Source organism: Eurosta solidaginis, chromosome 1 (assembly GCF_040869045.1).
Source record: "Eurosta solidaginis isolate ZX-2024a chromosome 1, ASM4086904v1, whole genome shotgun sequence".
NCBI classification, from domain to species: Eukaryota; Metazoa; Arthropoda; class Insecta; order Diptera; family Tephritidae; genus Eurosta; species Eurosta solidaginis.
In genome coordinates, this window is record NC_090319.1 from 98,019,409 (window position 1) to 98,043,885 (window position 24,477).

General features: G+C 42.4%; 2 protein-coding genes across 2 annotated transcripts; one reads left to right on the plus strand and one right to left on the minus strand.

Annotated features, from left to right (window-relative positions):
* The first annotated feature begins 387 nt into the window (after positions 1-387).
* Positions 388-2,480, plus strand: LOC137236808 (transcription factor Ouib-like). The gene is made up of 5 exons (XM_067759815.1): positions 388-634; positions 702-1,372; positions 1,432-1,566; positions 1,629-1,739; positions 1,809-2,480. Exons 1-5 carry the CDS (start codon positions 509-511, stop codon positions 1,906-1,908), a joined length of 1,143 nt encoding a protein of 380 aa, XP_067615916.1. The 5' UTR covers positions 388-508; the 3' UTR covers positions 1,909-2,480.
* A 436-nt stretch (positions 2,481-2,916) lies between these two features.
* Positions 2,917-24,189, minus strand: LOC137236555 (transcription factor Ouib-like). Its single transcript, XM_067759312.1, has 6 exons — positions 23,942-24,189; positions 23,733-23,858; positions 23,130-23,662; positions 18,871-19,005; positions 18,709-18,819; positions 2,917-3,724 (listed from the first exon to the last, which is right to left on the minus strand). The coding sequence occupies exons 1-6, from the start codon at positions 24,074-24,076 to the stop codon at positions 3,373-3,375; spliced, it is 1,392 nt and encodes a 463-aa protein (XP_067615413.1). The 5' UTR covers positions 24,077-24,189; the 3' UTR covers positions 2,917-3,372.
* Between the last annotated feature and the right edge of the window lie 288 nt (positions 24,190-24,477).

The following is a 24,477-nucleotide window of genomic DNA, read 5'->3' on the forward strand; positions in this document are numbered from 1 at the left end:
TTAAGAAGTAAGAAACATGATTAATGCTTACATTAATACGTGTTTCATTTATTTTCATTGAGGAATATGTTCGTAAAAATAAAAAGCACGTTTTTATAAAGTGCATGTGAAGCTCCATAGATAAAATGAGTAATAGAAGACACATTGGTTTATATATTACATTTTTAAAATGAAAATATCCTGCTAAAAAAGTAATAGAATGAACATTGGTTTGTACATTACATTTTTAAAATGAAAATCTCCTGCTAAATAAGGAGCAAAACCAAACTACATTTTTTAATTTTTGTACTTAACTACACTCCCTTTTGTGATTCAGGATTTCGGGAAAATTTTGAGAAAACTGTGAACATCAATTCCTTCATTATATGACATTCGACTGCCTAGTCCACTGCCTTCCACTCTATTCGCAACATAAGCTCTATTTAAGCTGCCAAACTATATAGTAAGCAATGATCAAAAGTATATATGAACTGTGATATTGAGGTGTCCCACACTCGAGTTTTTAAAAATGCTACAAGATTTCAAGCCATGCAGATTATGCGCAGGATACAAAAAAGACATGTCCTCAATTTCGCTATTTGAGAAGAGTTGTAAATTAGTTCTGCAGAGAATTTTCCAACTTACCGGACTCCGGGTACAGAACGAAAAATTGATAAGTACATAATGGATAATATCTACAATAATTGCAATTTATATTTTAGCTAAAACAGTTGACTGATATTCCTTCCGTAATATGTGTAGACTGCGAAAAAGATTTAAATAGCGCTTATGAATTTCGTAGGCGTTGTATCACTGTCCAATCATATTTCAAAAGCTCTGAATATAAGAGGCGCACTGGTCATCATCAAGATCAGCGGACTAAATGTAATCTAGGTAATGCAGAAAAAGTCTCACGGAAAGCAAAACAGTTAACAAATGAAATCAACACGACTAAAACGGAAAAGGAAATCAAAGTAGAAAATAATGGAAGTGCTGATACCGAGGAGTTTATTTGCAACAGAGCTGAATTTATAGCAATTGATCAAAATAAGTATACGGTTACTGAGTACAAAAAAACTGTTTCTCACGATAAAGAAATATCAGAGGACAGACTTACTGATAATTGCGTAATTGAATTTGACCCAAAAAAGGATACTGCTGAAACCGAAATAAATGAAAAAGTTCGAGAAGAGGCTGATGAAGATACGCCAAAAATTGCCATTGATACAGAATGTCCAAAGAAAGCGAATAATGCTAAGCGAAAATGCAAACAAAAAAAGAAGGATCAACCAACACATTTTATCTGCGATCAATGTGGTAATAACTTTACCAATCGTTGCCATTTTTACACACATATTAAGCGACATACCGGAGTAAAGACCATACAATGCGAGTAAGATAGCTTTGTTCGAGTGTATTGCTCAAATTTAACCATTTGAACGCTTTATTTAGAGTTTGTCCAGATAAGTTCTTTACCGGGGGCGAGCTTAAAAGACATATGCGCCGACACACCGGTGAACGTCCATTTTCTTGTAAGCACTGTCAACGGCGTTTCACTGACAATAGTACACGAATCAAACACGAACGGTAGATATTTTTTACCATCCACTATAAATTTTAAAATTTACTTTATACTTCATTGATTTCAGTACTCATACAAACGAACGTCCTTTCCAATGTCTGCATTGTGATAAAGCTTTTACAACAGGGTACATATTAAAAAATCATATGCTTGTGCATACTGGGGAACGGTCTTTTATGTAATGCTATTGACTTTTAAACCGTATCCTTATAATTGATAATATATATTAAGGAAATTCTTTTTACAGATGTGTTCCATGTAATAAATCATTTCAACGCCAAACCATCCTTGACGTGCACACCCGCTCATTGGCACATAAACAAAATATAGAACGTGAGCAGCGCTAAATAAAGTAGCAGTAAAAACAACTAAATGTTTTCCATGGTAATTGTTGTTGATCATCTCACAGGCATGGTGTAGTGATTTATGATGGGTGCTGTTCATGTTGTTCACATCATCTGCGCGGAGGCGAATCCTCTTACAAGTAAAAATTTGTCATATATTTAACAGGCGCGGCTCAGATCCCTAGTTCCTCATTGAAGTAGTAGTGCGGGTGCGGGTTGGCTAAGAAGATTCAACGTGGTGATATTAAATCGTTCAGCGCGTGTCTATCTCTACAAGAAGAAGAAGATTCACCATATTTTTGTTTTGATTTTCGCAGGGCAAAACATTTGCGTTGCAAATGGAAAAATATGGATTGTAGAGTGCAAAGGTAGAAATGTCAACTGGTTTTCTTTTGCACATGCCCCGAATTAGTGATAAATTTTGGGCCGAGCCTATTTCCATATGACTAGGGAAAAAATAATTTAGCATAATATAACATATTTCTCGAACGAGCCATTTTGGTATGCACTGTTATTTGGAATGATAAATACTGTAAGAATTTGTTGTTATTACTGTTAAATAAACGAATATGGAACATCAATTTGTTGCTTTTATTTAATATCCCATAATACGGTTACTAACCGGATCTTCAATAATTCGAATATTTACCGGATTTTATCCGTGTCAACGATAGTCCTAGCCCTAACTTTAATATAAAATTTATAAATGTGGTATGAATGGTGAAACAAAATTTTTAATTAAAAAGCGGCTATTTTCTGTGCGTGGTAATTTTGTAGACGTTATGGAAGTATAAAATATACATTTTACTATTTTTTACTTTCGGCGCTAAATGTAGGATCAGATCTATTACTTGTGTAATTGGAGCGATTTTCTAGTGTTGTATATTTGGCCAAGAAAAGGTGGAATATTTTATACGTTTACTACCATTCCTAGACTGAGAGAATTATCCTTATGCGTTAAATTGAATCATGCTGTATACTTTATGAAAAGTAGCATACAAACTTAAATGCTTTGTTGCTTGAAATATGAGGAAAATTGTTTATTTTTGTTATAAGCACACACTATTAAATTAAGAACTAAAAAACTAAGTGTATATGTATGTATGAATTCTAAAAATTCATTGCAGTTACTTAAAGTTACTTCATACATATTAAAAAGTTACATTGTAGCGTTGCAATTTTTTACATAAAAATCATTAGCGTAATTTACCTAACCAACAGATTTTTCGAAACCACGATTTTCACAGATTTTGGTATGATATATTAAAACATACTCGCAGTAAACTTTTGAAAGGTTAAATGCAATCACAACGGAGTTATACTACTTTCAAAACGCCCTATCTACATGTAGTGAATGTGAAAATATAAGTGATTTTGCTTCTCCTGTAAATTTTTAAATTTTTTGGTTAGACCCTTTATAAATTAAGCTAACGAAATATAATTCCAGATATCTGCATAGATATTATTTTAATCATCAGTAATATATACGTCAGCGTTATGATGTTGCCTTTGTTGGAATACGTGCGTCATTTTAACATCAACTTCTTCACTACTTCTAATGATTTCATGCCGTGTTGAGGTTGTACTTTCAAGATGTTCATCTGTTGGCACCTCTTCAATTATATGCGCTATTTTTATACCTCGATTTGCTTGTTCCGTTATGGTCGCGATATGTTGATTTGATTGTATATCATGGATTATTTGCTGTACTTTAACATCTGCTGCAGCAAGATTTCTAACTGTTTGTTGATGAGTTATAGTAGCAATATGTTGATCCAATTGATGTTTACGCGAGAATGTCTTATTGCAAGGCACACACCTGGAAAACAAAAATTTCGGTATTCTATAAAAAACATATGCATTTCAAAAGACAGTAAATGTACATTAGAGTGCATCAAGACTTTTTTTAAATGTTGCTCCAGCATCGGATACACATTTTCCCAGAACTTCTCTATTTTTCCTTTGATTTCAATGAGTGATGTTCCAATGGGGTTATTTGTCTCACTACACAGAATTGGTAAATGCCTTTGTCGGGACGCGCCAGGTGAACCATGTTATCAATAAACAATATCCTATTCTAGAAGAAGAAAGCACACTACCAAAGGAGACACGAGTCGCCCTGGCCGAACTTCGTTTTGTATACTGTAACAGGCTAAACTCATACTTGTACAGAATCAACCCCGCACTGCTACAACAACAACAACAACAAATGTATGTTCTGCATGCGATGTGTCCCCACAAGACACCAACCATCTTTTCAATTGTTATGTGGAACCTACGCCTCTAACACCAATCTCTGTATGATCCGTGTTGAAACTGTCAGTTTCCTTGGACTCCCGTTGGAGTACTTTGATGACTGTGAGTGGTGCCCATTGAATGGGGCGACCACATGGTATGACCACATGCAACCTTCTAGGCCATCCCGCCCTCCAACCACCTAGATCCCTCAGGTGTTTGGGATCGCCAGAGCCTCGGCTGTAAATGAAACAGAATTCGCCACGGGTAGGTGTGGTTGACAATTGGGTTGGAGAAGCTCTATGTTGCGCTGGCAAACCCTTGAGAGGGTTGCGCTACACAACACCTTGAATCAATTTGTATTTTAGTCGCTTTTTACGACGGGCATACCTGGGGTGCATCAAGACTCCTTGCTGTTCACGTCCAAGGGCGTCCCGTAGTCTACGCCTTAGCGCCCCCCCCCCCCCCCCCCCCCCACACTACCATCCATCAACCCAGCTGCTCAGCAAGCCACAACTAGTACCCGCTGCTGCTCACGCCCCGCGGCGCCAACAACTCAAACTATCTTCGTAGCAGAGTCGGTAGCAATGCTGAGCATCAGCCCCTGCCCCCGTCTTTGCCCTCCCTCTTTTCCGGCAGCAATCGTGTAGGTCAGGGAAACAGACTCTTAGTCCCTAACCCCGTTTGCCAGCACAGAATATATATGTATGTTTGCGACATCCGCACAATGCAGCTCCTGCCTTGGGCAGTGCCACTTTCCTAGATGTTCTGGTCTCCGCGACGGCAACCCCCCGACGGGTTTCATTGCGCCATGTTGCCAGGTCGCAAACCCCAATCTACCGGGTACCCCAATGCTTGCCCAAGGACGCTCAGTCCCAGGGCCACAACAGCAGTTGCGTCCTGGCCTTCCTCAACCCAGGCGTTGTCACCCGTCACTTCCTCCCAGAGTGGCGACGTCTCCCCCTATGCACTTCAGAATTCTGCAGTTAAACTGTAATGGACTAACTGGGAAGATCACGGAGATAGTCGATTTCATGAAGCGGCACAACATCCGCATAGCTGCGATTCAAGAGACTAAACCCACAGCAAGATATGCACTGCAAACCTGTTTTGGGTATAATGTCCACAGAAAAAATCGCATGAGCGGAAATGGAGGCGGCCTTGCGTTTATCATACACCACTCTGTGCATTATCATATATTTGATCCTGGCATCGACCGCAGGGACAATGTCTTAGAACGTCAAGGCCTATCTGTCCGCTCAGGCGATGCAAACCTAGAAATCATCAACATCTACATCCCTCCTGCCACCTGTTGCCCCCGTGGATACCGCCCTAAAATTAGCGCCTTACTCACTGGCAACAATCGCATTATCTTAGGCGACTTTAATGCCCATCACGATCTATGGCATTCAAACTTGCGGGCGGACAGTAGGGGTGAGATGTTAGCGGATAAAATAGAAGAAACGACCTGATCTCTCCAGTTTTTTCGCCTCGCGAAACCTGGTATTATCACCGACTAAATCTTCCGCGACCTTATTTACAACATGGACGTCCCAAATGTCGACCATTTTGAACATCCACGTCGATGGCACTACGCTACGGACTGTCCTACACCCCAAAATCTTGGGTGTGACGTTTGATCAGGATCTGCATTTTGGTGAGCACGCAGCCGCAATTGATCCGAAAATCCAGAGCCGTAATAAAATCCTCAAATCCCTTGCTGGCAGTACCTGGGGAAAAGATAATGAAACGCTCATTACTAGATACAAAGCAATTGGCCAGCCGTTTACGTGCTACGCGTCACCCATATGGTCGCCAAGCCTAAAATTACCCACTGGAAGAAGCTACAGGCCTGCCAAAATACTGCTCTCAGAATTGGCACGGGCTGTCTTCTTATGTCCCCAGAACACCATCTGCATAATGAGGCGAGAATACTCCCCATCAGGGAGAGAAATGAGATGCTGACCAAACAGTTCCTGTTGAATACCCAGAAACCTGAGCATCCCTACAGACATCTGATTGATGAACCCGCACCGCCTAGGGGCTTAAGGAGTCATCTCCGTAAGCATTTTGAGGAAATACGGAACCTGAGAACCCAGCCGTATGAAGCGAAAAAACACAAGCAGGTCCTTGGTGAACTCCACAATCAGGCGTCGGACCTTTATGTCAGGAATTGCCCGGTGAATCCAGTATTCAAAGAAAAGTACCTAAAACTTGTGGAAGAGGAATGCATACTCCCCATGGATGGGGATGCTGACAGTCGATCGCCAGCAACAATTCAGCAGAACTGGGTGGAGATCGAGGTCGGGCTGTCGAAACTTGCCATGCGGCACGTGCGCGACAACCCGACTGGACCTCTCCCAGTCTTTGAGTCCTCCGAGACCCTGAGAAGATACAGGATAATCAGGTGTGCGGGCCAGGTCTCGTTGGAATTTCTGACAAGGTATGTAGCACAAATTAGCGGAGAGGTAAACAACCTCCAGCTAAGGTTAATTCCTGCCTCAGAGGTTCCAAAGAGACCTTGTGTGCGCATTTGGCTTCCCCCCCTGGAGGACTCGGGAGGTGCTGGATTGTATCAAGCTTTATAACAGCAACATTTCGGCCATTGCAGAATGGCAGCTAATAAAAGAAGAAACGACATCGAAAACCAGCAAACCAATCCTGGTAGCCATTTGCGAGGAGTCCCTAGAGGCTCTGGCCAAAGCGGACTACAAAATTGCCTTTGCTTTTCGCATGGCCAAGGTAAAGGTATTCCGCGGCGACACAATCCCTGCTGAAGAGGACCTTGATGAAGTTGAAGGGGCAGGCAATCTGCTGCAGGGTGTCAATAGCAAGGACGGGGACACAACAGAAGTCTAAGTGTATGCAGATTAATCTGCAGCACTCTAAAAGTGCTACAGATAATCTTAAAATCCTTCTCGGTGAGGAGGACATCCACATCACCTTAATCCAAGAGCCCTGGGTCCACAATCAGGAAATCAGGGGGCTAAACATCTAGGTTCGTTCCTGACATCCCTCCTTTTCAGCGGTACCTTGCGGGTGTTTTAATTACACGTCCAGAGCGAGTGCGTGGTGGATGATTGAGGCTAGCTGCATCCTGTGGTGTAGCAGGCGTGGAAGGTTCAGCTTCAAGAGGCACGTCATCTGGCGAACACTGTTGTGTTGTGGTTTCTGTCGGTGGCTGTGTTGAACTCGAAGAACTTTGGTTTTTTGGTTCAACAGTAGGACGATCTGTGGACGAGTTAGGATCAACGTCGAGGGATGAAGTGGCTGGCTTAAGATGTCATGTGTTTCTTCTGTATATGGCGCCATCCTCGGTTTGTACTCTGTACGAGCGGTGTCCTTCTGGTCTCACTATGTAAGCTGGAACCCATATTATGGCTTTGTCTAAGCAGTACTTTCTCTTGCGTAGTGTATTCTCTACTCTGTTTTTTATTTCTATCTACCACCATCTGATAATAGTACTTCCGGGATGCCGAAGGTAGCAAACCATGTCTTAAGTTCTTTAATGAAGTTGAAGCTGGTGATATTGTTTAGTTGTTTAAAGTCAAAGTATCCTGAATAGCTGTCTACAATGAGGATATAATCCTTTCCTCTTAAGTGGAATATGTCCGAAGCGACAATACTCCATGGCCGTTTCGGTGCTGCTTGTAAATTTATTTGTTCCATCTGATTATCTTTTTGTATTTTGCTGCATGCACTGCAAGTTTTTATGTACTCAGTTAAATCTTTGGTCATTGTTGGCCAGAATACATTGTCACGGGCCAGTTTTAGCGTCCCTTGTAGTCCCTTATGACTAAGGTGGCAATGTTTCATTACTAATGGCACCATTGCGTTTGGAACCAATACTCTGTGATCTTTAAAAATTATGTCCTCGTAAACGCTGAGAGCCTCTCTGTAGTACCAATATTTTTTGAGATTTACCGGCACTTTATTGATGGTCTCTGGCCATCCTTTTAATATGGTTGACTTTAAATCATTAAGTTCTTTACTTTTTGAGGTCTCTGTTTTAAGTTCGTCTTTTCGCGTTTTCGTGAATGGCAAAAAGCACATATTTGTAAATTTTCTGTATTTAAATCTTCACTATCTAAGTTTTCGCAGTCTCTACTCAGTAAATCTGCTACATACAATTCCGTACCTTTTTTATAAGTGACTTTTGGATTATAAGGCAGGATTTGATACATGATTCTTTGCAATCTCGGTGGTGCATCTGTAATTGGCTTTTTAAATATTGTCTCAAGAGGCTAATGGTCAGATTCGATCGTTAAATCTTTGCAACCCCAAATGTACATGTGAAATTTTTTACATGCAACTAGAATGGCGTTTGCTTCTTTTTCTAATTGGCTATGGTCCTGTTCGATTTTTGTGAACGATTTCGCACAGTAAGCGATCGGCTTCTATTTTTGTATTAGTACTCCGCCACATGCATAACTACTGGCATCTACTGACAGCAAAATTGGCGCTTTCGTGTCATAATACCCTAGTACTGGTGGATTCTTTAACAGATTTTTCAATTTATTGAATGCTTCATTGTGTTGCGTATCCCACACCCACTCAACATCTTTTCGCAATAATTGTCTTAGTGGTTGGATGATATCTGCCAATTTTTTTATGAATTTCGACACGTATGTTACCATACCCAAGAATCTTTGCAACTCTTTCACGTTTTCCGGTTGCTTAATTTTCGTTATAATTTCTATTTTTTCGGGATCAGGTTTTACCCCTTCAGCGGAGACTATATGTACCAGAAGACTATATGTTAACCCAGCGGGTCAGGGGGTTAGAATATACCCGCGGTAGGTATGCCTGTCGTAAGAGGCGACTAAAATACCGGATTGGCCTGAAGGTTTAATGTGGCCATATAAATCGTTCCCGAGATGGTCGGGCCAGCACCTTAATGATGCTGTGTTACCGGAGCGTACCGGATCTGTAAACGGCAAAGGACCATCACATCGATCACTCCCTAAACCTTCGGGGAGCAACCGTATCGCTACAACAACAACAACCAGAAACTTTACTTCTTGTGTATTAAAAACGCATTTTTCTTTATTAAGCTTTAGGCCTGCTTTTCTGAATTTGTCGAGTACCTCTTGAGTGATCCTCTCTAGTTCTAGTTTGCTGGTGGCATGCAAGAGAACATCATCCATAGACACCTCCGCGTTCTTTACGTCCGCTATCAACGAACTCATTACTTGTTGGAAAACTTCCGGAGCCGATGCTAAGCCAAATGGCATTCTTAAGCAAGAGTATCTTCCGAATGGGGTACTGAATGTCAGATATTCTGAAGTACGGGGTGTTACTTGCAGTTGCCAAAAGCCTTTTTACAATCGAGTAACGTGAACCACTTAGAGCCGTGGATGCGGGCTGTAATTTCTTCTAACGTAGTAAGTGGATAATAACGTCTTTTGAGATTTTTATTTATCTCCGATGGATCTAAACAGAGTCTAATTTTATTATTTTTTTTTTTACTACGACCATGGGTGACACAGCCGGTGTCGGCTTGGTTATGGGTTTAATAAGTCTATGTCGTATTTGTATTGCTTAAGGCAACCAATTCCTTCGAACAAGTTTTCATCAACAGTTAAAGTTTCAATACGCTTCACTAATTTCAATTTCTCACATGTTGACTTACCAAGCACTGCTGTAACATCCGCTTTGACAACTAAGTATTTTATGGGTACTTCTTGTTTTTTAATAAGCGTGTCTATGACCACTTCACCCAGTACGGGGATTTTATGGTTTGAAAACGATGTTAATTGCTTTGTTGGCGATGGACTGATGTGAACGTCTATTTTCTTTATTATTTCCTAGTTTAGAACGCTGCACTGGCTACCTGTCTCAAGCTTAAACTTTACCATTACCTTTTTGGCCAGCGTAGCTTTTTCATACCAGTCTTCGACGTCCACACTGTCTAAATCCGCACCTACCGTAGACACTAAAAAATTGTAATCGTTGCTTTCTCGGTCTTGGACCAGTTCGTTGACCATTTTGCTTTTGCAACATTTGGTAAGGTGGCCTTTTCTTTTGCATTTTTGGCAAACCTTTTTAAAGGCCGGACAGTTACGGCGACCGTGCGTGGTATCACACCTATTGCAGGAGGCGCTCAAAGCATACAATACTTCTGCTCCTCAATAGAGAACACTCGTGAGTTCTCCAGACTGAGTAAAATTCTTTCCAAAGAACACCACAACAATCACCTCGTAAGAAGTGAGGCAGGCCTATGGACAAACTCAGCAGAGGACTCCCTGGGCACACTCATCAATACTCACTTCCCTGGATGCGATCTAGCACCAGTAAAAGAATCTCTTTGCAGGGACTCTCAGCCCTCAGAAGGCTTACTGGACAGGATAATAGACAGCGAAAAGATCAGGTTTGTCATAAATGGCTTCTCTCCATTCAAATCGCCCGGTCTTGATGGCATTATCCCGGTAATGGTACAAAAGCTAGGTGATCCAATGATTCTCTGGTTGGAAGTGGTATACAGAGCGAGTATCGCCCTGACCTATATCCCACAAAGCTGGAGAAAAACAAAGGTAATCTTTCTGCCAAAAGCGGGCAGACGCACACACGAAAATGCCAAAGACTACAGACCAATAAGCCTCACGTCCTTCATGCTCAAGGTCCTTGAGAGGCTTGTGGATATATATATTAGATCAATAATAACAGGACCAAACCTGTCAAAGGCACAGCACGCCTACATGAAGGGAAGATCTACGGAGACCGCCCTCCATGAGCTTTGTGGAAAGATCACTACATTACAAACAATTCACACTAGCAGCTTTCCTACATATAGAAGGCGCCTTCAACAACATCGAAACCGGCACAATTGTGAAAGCCCTGCAAAAGGCCGAAGTTGACAACCACATTTGTGGATGGACTCAATCAATGCTGGAAAACAGAACCATACAAACGGATATGGGCTCAGTGACAATGACCCGCAAAGTTGGTAGAGGTACACCGCAGGGCGGGGTCCTCTCGCCAGTACTCTGGGTCATTGCACTGAACGAGATACTACTCGAACTCGGCAAGAATGGTGTTAAGGCAGTAGCATACGCAGACGGCGTGGTCATTGCAGTCTCGGGGGCTTTTCCCTCCACGCTAAGCGACATCCTTCAGGGTGCGCTAAGCAGGCTACATACCTGGGCGGCATCGTGCGGCCTCAACATCAACCCTAGCAACAACAGAACGAAAATACCAACGTTTCGACTGCCCTCACCAGATGGTACGGAACTCTCACTTTCAACTAAAGTTAAGTACCTAGGCGTCGTAATAGACAACAAGTTAAATTGGAAAACCAATATCGAAAAAAGGGTAGAGAAGGCGTATATCGCATACTACTTGTTCAAGAGAATAGTCAGCAGAAATTGGGGGCTAAAGCCAAAACTCATGACGTGGCTCTATACGCCGGTAATAAGGATCCTGACGTACGGAGCCATAGCATGGTGGCCTGCCCTGAACAAGCAATACAACACTAAAAAACTAGACAAAATACAAAGGGCAGCATGCGCAGGGGTAACAGGTGCACTTAGATCGTGCCCGACGGACGCACTAAATGTTATACTTAACCTGCTTCCACTGGCCCTTCACAACAGATATACAGCGATCAGCACAGCTAAGGGCTAAGGGAGTCTGGATGCTGGACAGAAAAACGATATGGCCACAGTGACATCCTAACAAGGCTCGCCGATGTGGATTCGACAACAGATTACCTCTCAAAAACACTGATCTTCGACAGAAATTACAAAGTGCAGATACCCTCTAGAACGGATTGGTCGGCCGACAAAGTTGGCAGGGAGGGGGTCACCTCACACTACACTGACGGATCCAAAATGGACTGCGGCGTCGGCGCAGGTTTCCTCTCCAACCAACTAAATGTCGCAATCCCCATCCGCCTTCAAAACACAGCCAGGATCTTCCAAGCAGAGCTGCAAGGAATAGAGAGGGCCTGCATCTTCCTGCTGCAGAACCGGATAGACCGTGAGGTAGTCATATACTCCGACAGTCAAGCGGCGCGAAAAGCGCTAGAATCACCGTACATATCCTCAAAAGCCGTCGAGAACTGTAAGAGGATGCTACGTGAAGCAGCTAACCAGGCAGCTATCACACTCAGCTGGGTACCCGGCCACACGAACATTGACGGCAACGAAAAAGCGGATGAAATAGCAAAGGCGGGAGCATCGTTAGACATCACAGAAGCAGTCGCGGTGCATCGACCACTCACATCAATTAAAAGAGACATTCTCACCTATCTTAGGAAAATAGCAATCCGTGATTGGTACTCTACGGACACCTGTAGAACCACCAAACTAATCTGGCCAGGGTACAACCAGACAAGAACCTATGATCTCGCTTCCCAAGGCAGTCGGTTCTATGTACCGGTGCGACTCGGGATTTTTCCCGACCAAGGACTGTCATTTCAGTGTGACCCCATCTAATTTGTTTCGTCCCTCCTACAAATTGTCATCCTCCCAGCAGCTCCTTGCAGCAGGACTGCTCCATATTCTCTTACTCCGGGAAGGCATCGAATCCAATCCGGGTCCGTCTCCTGACCCCGGTCCTGAGAAATGGTTTTGCTGCATCTGCCGGAAAAGAATCTTTTTAGGACGGTCATACTCTGTTCAGTGTGTCTCGTGCAAGGGATGGTTGCATCGGACAGGTTGTTCTGGGCTTGATCCCAAAACCCGACGTCCACGTAACTTTTATAAATCTTTTGTGGCACCTTGCTGTTCACGCCCAAGGGCGTCCCGTAGTCTACACCTTAGCGCCCCCCCCCCTCCACTACCCTCCAGCAGCCCCGCTGCTCAGCAAGCCACAACAAGTACCCGCTGCTGCTCGCGCCCCACGGCGCCAACAACTCAAACAGCTGATACCACTCATAACTACTACCTTCGTAGTAGAGTTGGTAGCAATGCTGAGCATCAGCCCCTGCCCCCGTCTTCTCCCCCTCTTTTCCGGCAGCAATCGTGCAGGTCAGGGAAACAGACTCTTAGTCCCTACCTCCGTTTGCACCGTCTGCCAGCACAGAATATATGGGTTTGCTACATCCGCCCTAAGCAGCTCCTGCCTTGGGTGGTGCCACTTTCCCAGATGTTCTGGTCTCCGCGACGGCAACCCCCCCACGGGTTTCATCGCGCCATGTTGCCAGGCCGCAAACCCAAATCATCAGGGTACCCCAATGCTTGCCCAAGGACGCCCAGTCCTAGGGCCACAACAGCAATTGCGTCCTGGCCTTCCACAACCCAGGCGTAGTCACCCGTCACTTACCCCCAGAGTGGCGACGTCCCCCCTTATGCACTTCAGAATCCTGCAGTTAAACTGTAATGGACTAACTGGGAAGATGTCTCCGTAATCTCGATTTCATGAAGCGGCACAACATCCGCATTGCTGCGATTCAAGAGACTAAACTCACAGCAAGATCTGCATTGCAGACCTGCTCTGGGTATAACGTCCACAGGAAAGACCGCGAGAGCGGAAATGGAGGCGGTCTCGCGTTTATCATACACCACTCTGTGCAATATTATATATTTGATCTTGGCATCGACCGCAGGGACAATGTCTTAGAACGTCAAGGCCTATCTGTCCGGTCAGGCGATGCAAACCTAGAAATCATCAACATCTACATCCCTCCTGCCACCTGTTGCCCCAGTGGATACCGCCCTAATATCAGGGCCTTACTCACTGGCAACAATCGCATTATCTTAGGTGATTTCAATGCCCATCATGATTTATGGCATTCAAACTTGCGGGCGGACAGTAGGTGTGAGATGTTGGCGGATCAAATAGAAGAAACGACGTTCTGCACAATAAACGGAGACGCCCCAACACGTATGGTAGGAAGCTGTCACAGCTCGCCAGATATCTCAATCGTGAGCGCAGAACTCGTAAACTGCATCAACTGGCAGCCGATGGTAACATTGGCATCCGACCACCTGCCCATACTTATTTCGCTTGAGCGTACCGCCGACTTCATCGTCACTGAAAAACGCACTTTCATAAACTTCAAAAAAGGAAAGTGGGAAGAATATAAATCCTTTACAGACAGCCGCTTTGCCGCCCTCCCTATCCCGACTGATGCCCGCCAAGGGGAGCGTGCCTTCCGTAAGGTCATTAAATCCGCCTCGGCACATTTCATTCCCGTCGGGAGAATTCCCGAAATCCGGCCCCACTTCCCGGCGGAGGCCGCAAACCTAGCGAGAGAACGTGACCTTATAAGACAGCTTGATCCAGGCGACCCCCAAATAAGGGATATAAACCAACGCATCAGATTGCTTGTGGATGAACACAAGCGGGCGAAATGGGAGGAGCACCTAAGAGGTTGTAACCTCTCTACCGGTGTGGGTAAACTTTGGTCCACCGTAAAGTCCCTATCGAATCCGACTAAGCACAAAGACAAAGTTTCCATCGCCTTTGGCGACAAAGTGCTGTCGGACGCGAAAAAATGCGCGAGCGCTTTCTGCCGACAATATATAATGCATCCTACGGTCGACAAAGATAGACGGAGAGCCAATAGACACGCACATAAAGACAAATTCAGCGCGTCACCAATCACCATCACCACTAAAGAGGTTGAGGACGCCATTGGTCGTGCTAAACCATCCAAAGCAGTGGGCCCAGACGGCATAGCCATGCCGATGCTTAAAAGCCTAGGGAAAGAGGGTTTCAAATATTTGGCGCATGTCTTCAATCTGTCTCTTTCCACCTTTGTCATACCTGAGAAATGGAAAATGGCCAAGGTGGTCCCGCTACTACAGCCTGGGAAACCAGCTAACATAGGTGAGTCGTATCGTCCGATATCTCTCCTATCGCCAGTGGCAAAGACGCTTGAAGCCATTTTGCTCCCTTATTTCCAAGCAAATTTGCAGCTAGCCCCTCATCAGCATGGCTTCAGAAAACTCCATAGCACTACCACCGCGCTAAATGCCATTAGCACCCAGATAAATTGCGGTTTAAATCAATACCCCCACCATAGAACAGTACTCGTAGCGCTAGACCTATCAAAAGCTTTCGATACGGTCAATCATGGCTCGTTGCTGCAGGACCTGGAAGGGTCTACCCTTCCCCCATGTCTTAAAAGATGGACCGCAAATTATCTGGGTGGTCGACAGGCATCGGTGCAATTTAGCAACGAAGCATCAAAACCAAGGAGAATTAAACAAGGGGTGCCACAGGGTGGTGTCCTATCCCCACTTTTGTTTAATTTCTACATATCTAAGCTACCTTCACCACCGGAAGGAGTCACAATCGTTTCCTACGCCGATGACTGCACAATAATGGCCACAGGCCCAGGCCCAAAGATCGATGCGCTATGCAATAAAATAAACGGCTACCTCCCTGATCTCTCCAGTTTTTTCGCCTCGCGAAACCTGGCATTATCACCGACTAAATCTTCCGCGACCTTATTTACAACACGGACGCCCCAAATGTCGACCATTTTGAACATCCACGTCGATGGCCCTACGCTACCGACTGTCCTACACCCCAAAATCTTGGGTGTGACGTTTGATCAGGGTCTAAATTTTGGTGAGCACGCAGCCGCAATTGTTCCGAGAATTCAAAGCCGTAACAAAATCCTCAAATCCCTCGCTGGCAGCACTTGGGGAAAAGATAAAGAAACGCTCATGACTACATACAAAGCAATTAGCCAGCCGATTACGTGCTACGCGTCACCCATATGGTCGCCAAGCCTAAAAATTACCCACTGGAAGAAACTACAGGCCTGCCAAAATACTGCTCTCAGAATCGCCACGGGCTGTCTTCTTATGTCCCCAGAACACCATCTGCATAATGAGGCGAGAATACTACCCATCAGGGAGAGAAATGAGATGCTGGCCAAACAGTTCCTGTTGAATACCCAGAAACCTGGGCATCCCAACAGACATCTGATTGATGAACCAGCACCGCCTAGGGGCTTAAGGAGTCATCTCCGTAAACATTTTGAGTAAATACGGCCACTGAGAACCCAGTGAAAGTGAAAAAACACAAGCAGGTCCTGGTGAACTCCATAAATAGGCGTCGGACCTTTATGCCAGGAATTGCCCGGTGAATCCAGTGCTTAACGAAAATTATCCAAAACTTGCGGAAGAGGAACGCATACTCCCCAGGGAAACGCGTGTCACTCTGGCTCAACTTTGTTCTGGATACTGTAACAGGTTAAACTCTTACCTATCCAGAATCAACCCCGACATACAAAATGTATGCCCCGCTTGCAACGTGTCGCCACATGACACCAACCATCTCTTCAATTGTAATGTAGAACCAACGCCTCTAACACCCCTTTCCTTATGGTCCACCCCTGTTGAAACAGCAAGTTTCCTTGGACTCCCGTTAGAGGATATTGATGACAATTTGTGATCGGTCGCGGCTATTAGGTGGGGCGAGCATTGCTACAACAACAACAACAACCTATGATATACTAAATAGGTCTAGGCAGGAAATACACAGAATCACGGCCACTATTACAGGGCACTGGCCGTTTGGGCCGCACGCGAGAATGGGTATCCCCTATAATGAGAGGTGTAGGAGCTGTAGACAGGAGGGTGCCGAGGAATCGGTTACCCACTTCCTCTGCGAGTGCGCAGCCCTCGCGAACTTTCGATGCCGACCTCTAGGCAACTATGTGTTTCCCGACTTAAGGGCGGTGTCAAACTGCCGCATCAAGGACTTCAGTAAGTTTATAGTTTTAACCAAGTGGTTTGAGTAAAGCAACACGCACGGTACATCAGCCAACACATAATTGGTTCCAGGAGAAAGTGCATTAAAATGGCGCCTAGAGCGCTACTTGGGCCCGGCTCCATAGCCGGGCAGCACAGCAAATAACAAACCAACCCCAGGGAAACGCGTGCCACTCTTGCTCAACTTCGTTCTGGATACTGTAACAGGTTAAACTCTTACCTATCCAGAATCAACCCAGACATACAAAATGTATGCCCCGCTTGCAATGTCTCCCCACATGACACCAACCATCTCTTTAATTGTAATGTGGAACCAACGCCTCTAACACCCCTTTCATTATGGTCCACCCCTGTTGAAATAGCAAGTTTCCTTGGACTCCCGTTAGAGGATATTTATGACAATTTGTGATCGGTCGCGGCTGTTAGGTGGGCCGAAGCACTACTACAACAACAACAACAACAACGGGCATACCTACCGCGGGTATATTCTATGCCTCCTAAACCGCGGGGATTCCACCTTCATCTGGATCCATCAGTGTATGTATATGCAGCATATTTCGCTCAGGCGATTTAAATTTGAAACATGTATAGCGAAGCACCACTGTGAACCGAGTTGAGCCTCTAGCTTTACCTGAAGACGTATACCATCCTTGTTGTTGCTGTTGTTGTAGCGATAAGGTTGCTCCCCGAAGGCTTTGGGGAGTGTTATCGATGTGATGGTCCTTTGCCGGATACAGATCCGGTACGCTCCGGTACCACAGCACCATTAAGGTGCTAGCCCGACCATCTCGGGAACGATTTATGTGGCGACATTAAACCTTCAGGCCATCCCCTCCCTCCCCACCCCCAAGTTCCTTGAGGAGCTTGGGGTCGCCAGAGCCTCGTTAGTGAAACAGGATTCGCCGCGGATAGGTGAGGTTGACAATTGGGTTTGGAGAAGCTATATATTGCGCTGGCAACCTGAAGGGTTGCGCTACACACCCCTTGAATCTGGTATTTTAGTCGCCTCTTACGACAGGCATACCTACCGCGGGTATATTCTGACCCCCTTACCCGCTGGGCCGTTGTTGTTGTGTTGACAGTTTTCCAAAAAATCCTTTCTCATCCTTCTGCATAAAAGCGGCAGTAAGTCGTCCTAAAACTATCGTGGTATAGCTAAGCTCCCTTTTCTTAAGTTTCTTTTGAAGCAATCGTTACAAGCCGCCTAACAGTATCGATTTCAACTTTGACTGCAAGTTCTCAGCATTGGCTTTGTAAGACCAAATAAGTTATAACCAATTTACGTTATAAAGGAGAGAAACGAAATTTTGAACCAACAGTTTCTGTTAAATACTCAGAAACCTTACTGACAGACTAGTGATTGATTAGGCCACGCCTCGAAGGATATAAGAGGCATTTCTGCAAGCCGTTTGAACCAGATGAGTATACACACGCTCTCAGCGTCATCCGCAAAGATTCGGCAAAGTCTTATCTCAATAAATTCCCGAAAAACCCTTTCTCGGGCCCCATACCAGAAATTTGCAGCAGAGGAAAGCAGGCCTCCTAAACGCGCGTCACTCTGGCAAAACTGCGATCTTCATAATCAACGTATGCCTGCAGGTAAAGTCAACGTATATCCTTCAGGTAATGTCTCCACATATCCCAACCCTCTTCTCAATTGCAATGTGGAACCAACTCTTGTAACACCCATGTGTCTTTGGTTCAATCCTAAAATTTGAACTTCCTTTAAAGGATACCTGTGAAAATTTGTGAGTGATCACACTCATTGCATGAGGCGAAGTACTGCTCCAAGGTAATGGTGCCTTTTATTCTCAAACATATAAATAATTTAGCTAATAGCATCCCTCGTGGGAAGCATATTAAGGACATTTATAGTGTTATACAAATTATCACTTACGGAAATGGTTTCTCTCCGGTGTGTGTTAGCAAATGATTTTTTAAGACATTGGAATAAGTAAAGGATTTTCCACATGTTTTACAAGTAAACGGCCGTTCGTTCGTGTGGATTCTACAATAAAGTAAAATTATATAGTGAAAATTTAATTAAAATCATGGTTACCTCTCATGCTTTATATTGGTACTTCGATCTGCAAACGTTCGACCACAGTATTTACAAGCATATGGTTTTTCACCAGTGTGCACACGCATATGTCGGCTGATTTCAGATGGACACGCAAATGCCTTACTACAAATTCTGAAAAAAAAAAAAAATATATATATATATATATATTAGGCCGGGTCGATTTGTGGGGAGGCAAAAAAATCGCACATTGCTCTGTGAAAATCATATTCTAGGGATCAAAATAACAAACTTTGCCGAAGGAACCATACCTCTAGAACGAATTCTGATGTCCCCCCTTTGGGTCGTAGGGGCAAATTTTGAAAAATCCCACTTTGAAATGCCTATGTTTTTTCTTTTTGGAGTTTATTTTTCTCTTTAGAAATTTATTTAGTCAGAACATATGTAAATGAAAAAATGAATTTAACTTAGTAATAGAAATGATTTTAAAAAAAATTATTAGAAATTAGCGTTTTTACAACCCCCTTTTAAAACCAAGGCATCACTGTGATGCATTTGCATGTCGTAAACATAGTTGTGTGGGTTTTTTATTCAACCGTTTTAAAAAATGAAGGTATCACTGTGACACAATTGCAGATCGTAAAATTGCTTGTGTTGTTTTTTTAAGCCACCACAAGACACAGCAAGTAGAATTGAAATCGCCCCTACCCAAAAGTTCGACCCAAAGGGGTGGACATCAGAATTCGTTTTAGAGGTATGGTTTCTTCGGCAAAGTTTCTTACTTTGATCCCTAGAATACGATTTTCACAGAGCAATGAGCGATTTTTAAATCGACCCGCCCTAATATATATATATATTAGGCCGGGTCGATTTGTGGGGAGGCAAAAAAATCGCCCATTGCTGTGAAAGTCATATTCTAGGGGTCAAAATAAGAAAATTTGTCAAAGGAACCATACTTCTAAAACGAATTCTGATGTCCCCCAATTTGGGTCGAACTTTTGGGTAGGGGCAAATTTTGAAAAATCCCACTTTGACCCATTTAGAGTGCTCCAATCGAGTCCAAATGTTTGATCGACCCCCACTAACTTTGGAGGCCCGACCCACCGATGCCAGTGGCACGCCCCCTGGAACCCCCCTGGGGGTTCACCATACAAACATTTCAAAAAAATCGCCGGTTTTGCACTTTACATGAAAAAATCAGCTAAATGGCTATGTTTTTTCTTTATTTTTATTTATTTATTTATTTATAATAATATTTATTATTTATTTATAATCATATCTATTTTTTCTCTTAAGAAATTTATTTAGTCAGAACATATGTAAATGAAAAAATTAATTTAAGTGAGTTATAGAAAAGAAACTAAAAACAATTATTGTTTGAAGTCTTTTTTACTTTCAAGTCTGGGCAATTTCGCACGGCTCTCTAATGTCGTCGCCATAACAGCCTTTACATTTTCCGGTATAACCCGTTTGGAAACGCTAGCTAGCAATTGAACATGTCGTTCCGTTCCTTGTATGTGTGATGGAATTTTTGGATCATTAAACGGTGGATCATCTTGATTTAAATATTCTTTCAATGTATCGTACGGAATGCTTCGCGTGAATGGTTGTTCAAATACGATATTTATATCATTCAAATTGATCATTTCCGTATAACTTGTGCAATTAAAGTTTATATCTGGTTTTTTATAAACTCTAAGTTCCATTGGCTCGTCAACATCGGTTCGATAGCGTAGAAATTTCTTGATGGCACAGTCGCGCTTTTCTTTGCTATCATCAAACAACATTGATAACAAGATATTTTCCGAATGCGCATAATATGAATTATTTTTAATTACTTGATTGACCATTTTGCGTAAACGAGGTTTTAGAAATCGTGACCAACCAATGAACTTGAAAAATAATGCACTGCCGTACACGACAGAGCTGTAATACTTGATATTGAAGTACATTGGCACATAACATTTAATTATAAATTCAACCAGAATTCTTAAATTTGCATCTGGATTTTCCGTTGTCACATATAATCGCAATAATCTAGCGGCCTTGGTGAGCCACCGAGAATGTACAATTTTCCCTAGTTTGATGTTAGCCAGATCCACCGGAATCACGCCGCTAGAAATTGCATGGGCCATGTCGTATAAGTACTTCGAATCGGTGGAAAATTCAATTTTGTCTGGAGCAGGGGGCATATTTTGCCACTCAATTTTCTGGAAGCCGTCCACCACCTCAAAATATATAATAATAAAATTAAAAATGGTTGACAATTATAATAAATGAGTGATAGCAATAACTTAACGGAAGAGTTTCACAAGTTTCGATTTGACGGTTCATTTTCCGATTGCCGATCTTGGTCCAGTGCTGGTTGATTTATCCAAAGCTTCAAACAAATGCCGAAACGGAAGTTCGTTGAAGTGTAGAAGGCAAACGAACCAATGCAATGGTATTTTTAAAACAGCAATTCGAATCGTCGTATAATTCCACCGTGTGGGCCAGTGTTTGTTGACTCGCCGTCAGTGCATATTCCAATTAATGCATCCAGTGATATATTTTTATCGTTGAAAAACGCCATTTAATTGGTTGTTTTGTATTCAGCGGTTTCATGTTCCAGTCTTACGTAACCAATCAATTCAGAATTGGGTTCTCTCAAAATAACAAGATGAGGTTCTTTTACCATCCTAGTATGATACTTCTCATCAATTTTATCTATCGTTAAAGTATCATCTTTTCTGCCATGGAATGAAAACGCTAACAAATTGGTATCATCTAACCGTTTGCGAAGCACTTCTTGTCTGCATTTCTCTTTTTTTCTGCGAACTTTCGATTTATCCATGATGAGAGGTTTCCCACGCTTATCTTTAATTTTAAAATCTTGCAAAAGTGCGGTTCCCAATGCTGATGCTACTCTGTCAGGCACACCAAATCTGTCACATACCAAGGCAAAGTTTAAACAATCGTATCTCTCTGTGTATTGTGAACTTGTGCTTCTATCCATATCTTCTTGAACCGGTGGCGGTGCGTATGTTGAATTTTCGGGATCTTGGTATGTTGGCATTGATGACATAGACGTTGCTCCTTGCTCTTCAGTTTCCATCATAAATGCATCCATTGTTAGTCTTCTCTGATTATGTTGATCCTGCATGAACTCTTTGAGGCGTTCGGGAACCCAGCCGCATGCACATGGAGCTGCCTTCAGATATTGTACATACTCTATAAATTGTTGGGTGTTGTTTCTTCTCTTGATTTGCTCTTGATACTTGTCAAACAATTTATTCAGTTTATTAAATACACTTTTTTTCAGCATTATTTTCATACCAAGTTTTTCCCAAATTCCAATCAACTTATCTTGTACTTGAATGGTGAATGATTTATGGGAAAACTTTTTTTGTTCTGTTTTAGCACGTTCGCTTAAGTAAAAATAATATCTTAAGATATCCAGATGGGTTGGTAAATTAAGATCAGTTAAATCAGTAGACACACCAAAAACAGTAACATCATGCTTGGGTATATGACTCATTGGGTTTTCGATAGTTGTTGATGTAGTTGCTTCATCTTGCGGTGTAGAGGATGGTGATTTCATTATAAACTTTTTAATTTGGAATGGTCACTTTACTTATTATTTTTTTTTTAAATATTTTTTTATCTGAAATTAGCACTTCACACTTTGAGTTCTTCACAACGACTTAATGCATTCACAAAAACTGTTCCTTTGTATATGGTCTACGAGACGAGGTAATAAGAATGAAATGGTAATTTCAATTCTACTTGCTGTGTCTTGTGGTGGCTTAAAAAAAACACAAGCAATTTTACGATCTGCAATTGGGTCACAGTGATACCTTCATTTTTTAAAACGGTTGAATAAAAAAACCCACACAACTATGTTTACGACATGCAAATGCATCACAGTGATGCCTTGGTTTTAAAAGGGTTGTAAAAACGCTAATTTCTAACGCTAATTTTCGGGGGGGTTCCAGGGGGTGTGCTATTGGCATCGGTGGGTCGGGCCTCCAAAGTTAGTGCGAGTCGGTCATACATTTGGACTCTATTGGAGCACTCTAAATGGGTCAAAATGGGATTTTTCAAAATTTGCCCCTACCCAAAAGTTCGACCCAAATTGGGGGACATCAGAATTCGTTTTAGAGGTATGGTTCCTTCAGCAAAGTTTCTTATTTTGATCCCTAGAATACGATGAGCGATTTTTAAATTGGCCCCCCCTAATATATATATATATTAAGTGCGTTTAGGTGGAAAATGTGTTAGTTAGGTAAAATAAGAAAATCATGTTAATTTGCACTTACTCGCATGCGAAAGGTTTTTCAGCCATGTGACGTCGCATATGCATATTTAACAAACTGCGTTTTGTATATATATTTCCACAAATTTCGCACATAATATTCGCCATTTCTGGTTCTTCCTTTCTCTTTCTGCCCCGATTTGATTTCTTTCCTCGATTTAATTCTGTTTTTACGTTTAATTGGTCTTTATTTGCCTTCGGTCGTCCACCTTTGTGACCCTTATTTTCATTATCTTTTGGTTCTATTTTAACTTGAACCTGAGGTATGGGGTATATAGATTGTTTACTCATAGATTCTTCTGGTGGGTCCTCTTCAAAATATTCACTATCCGTATATTCAATAAATTCTTCAGCACTTTCATTATTTGGCTCCATATCGGATTCTAATATTTCTTCTTCAATGGTCTCAGTTAGGTCATCTAAATGAACTTCCTGTGCGTCAATAAATTCTGTATGCATATCAAAAAATATCTCATTGTCGTTATCTCCCTCGTCTTTGGACAACTCGTAATCCTGTGGTTCTGTTTTCATTTCCGACTACATTACGTTTATAAATATAATACTTTTGATATTTTATATAAATATATGACATCAGAAATATATTTACTTTAACTATAGCATCCAGCAGTGCATGCTCGCTCGCTTGACACATCGATCGAAATTTGTAAGAAACATTCAGTTTCTCCAAGCATGGTGTGCAAATCATCTTTGGGAACTCTTCGTGTGGTTTTAACTGTAACAATTTTATGATAAATTTAAAAAATGGAAATGGACGATAGTAAAATTGTAAATCAATGGATTTCAAAAAACACTTGCCACTATACCACCACATAGTTCTATTCGCTGTACGATCTCGCTGCATCGTTCATTATCCACTTCAAATAGTGGCTGCATTGTACCTGTATTATTACCCTCAGTAAGGCAGATACGACACAGTTTGTACACATGCATTGCAATATTTATATCGATCCTCACTCAATTGTTTTTAATATAAAATAATAAAAAAAAAAATATTTTTGGTCGATTGAGGGAAGCGTATTGCCTTGAATGCATTTGTGGTGAAATATGTTGACAATTCATCTGTTAAAATCAATCAACTCTCCAAAATAGGGTGAGTCGAAGGATCGGAAAATTTTTAGTACTATTTCGGTACTAAAGGCGGGATTGCATAGATGTTTCGGTCATAAAGTTGAGAAAATTACAAAATTTCTTACGAATATTGGTCTTTAAAATTCACTAAAATAACAATTTACGCATGCATTGAACAAATAAAATAACAGCATTCAAGCAACTTAACATAGTGCTAAGGCGTCATTCTGATTTGATTTGAAAACCCCAAAGTGCGGAGGTTC

Excerpts from the sequence above, each read along its gene's own strand:
- LOC137236808 (XM_067759815.1), top strand. The coding sequence starts at position 509 with ATGCTACAAGATTTCAAGCCATGCAGATTATGCGCAGGATACAAAAAA. Across the intron at positions 635-701 it reads TCCAACTTACCGGACTCCGG|CTAAAACAGTTGACTGATAT; the intron begins GTACAGAACGAA and ends TTTATATTTTAG. Across the intron at positions 1,373-1,431 it reads GTAAAGACCATACAATGCGA|AGTTTGTCCAGATAAGTTCT; the intron begins GTAAGATAGCTT and ends CGCTTTATTTAG.
- LOC137236555 (XM_067759312.1), bottom strand. The coding sequence starts at position 24,076 with ATGCATGTGTACAAACTGTGTCGTATCTGCCTTACTGAGGGTAATAAT. Across the intron at positions 19,006-23,129 it reads GAAAAACCTTTCGCATGCGA|AATTTGTAGTAAGGCATTTG; the intron begins GTAAGTGCAAAT and ends TTTTTTTTTCAG. Across the intron at positions 3,725-18,708 it reads ACCGGAGAGAAACCATTTCC|GTGTGTGCCTTGCAATAAGA; the intron begins GTAAGTGATAAT and ends TTTGTTTTCCAG.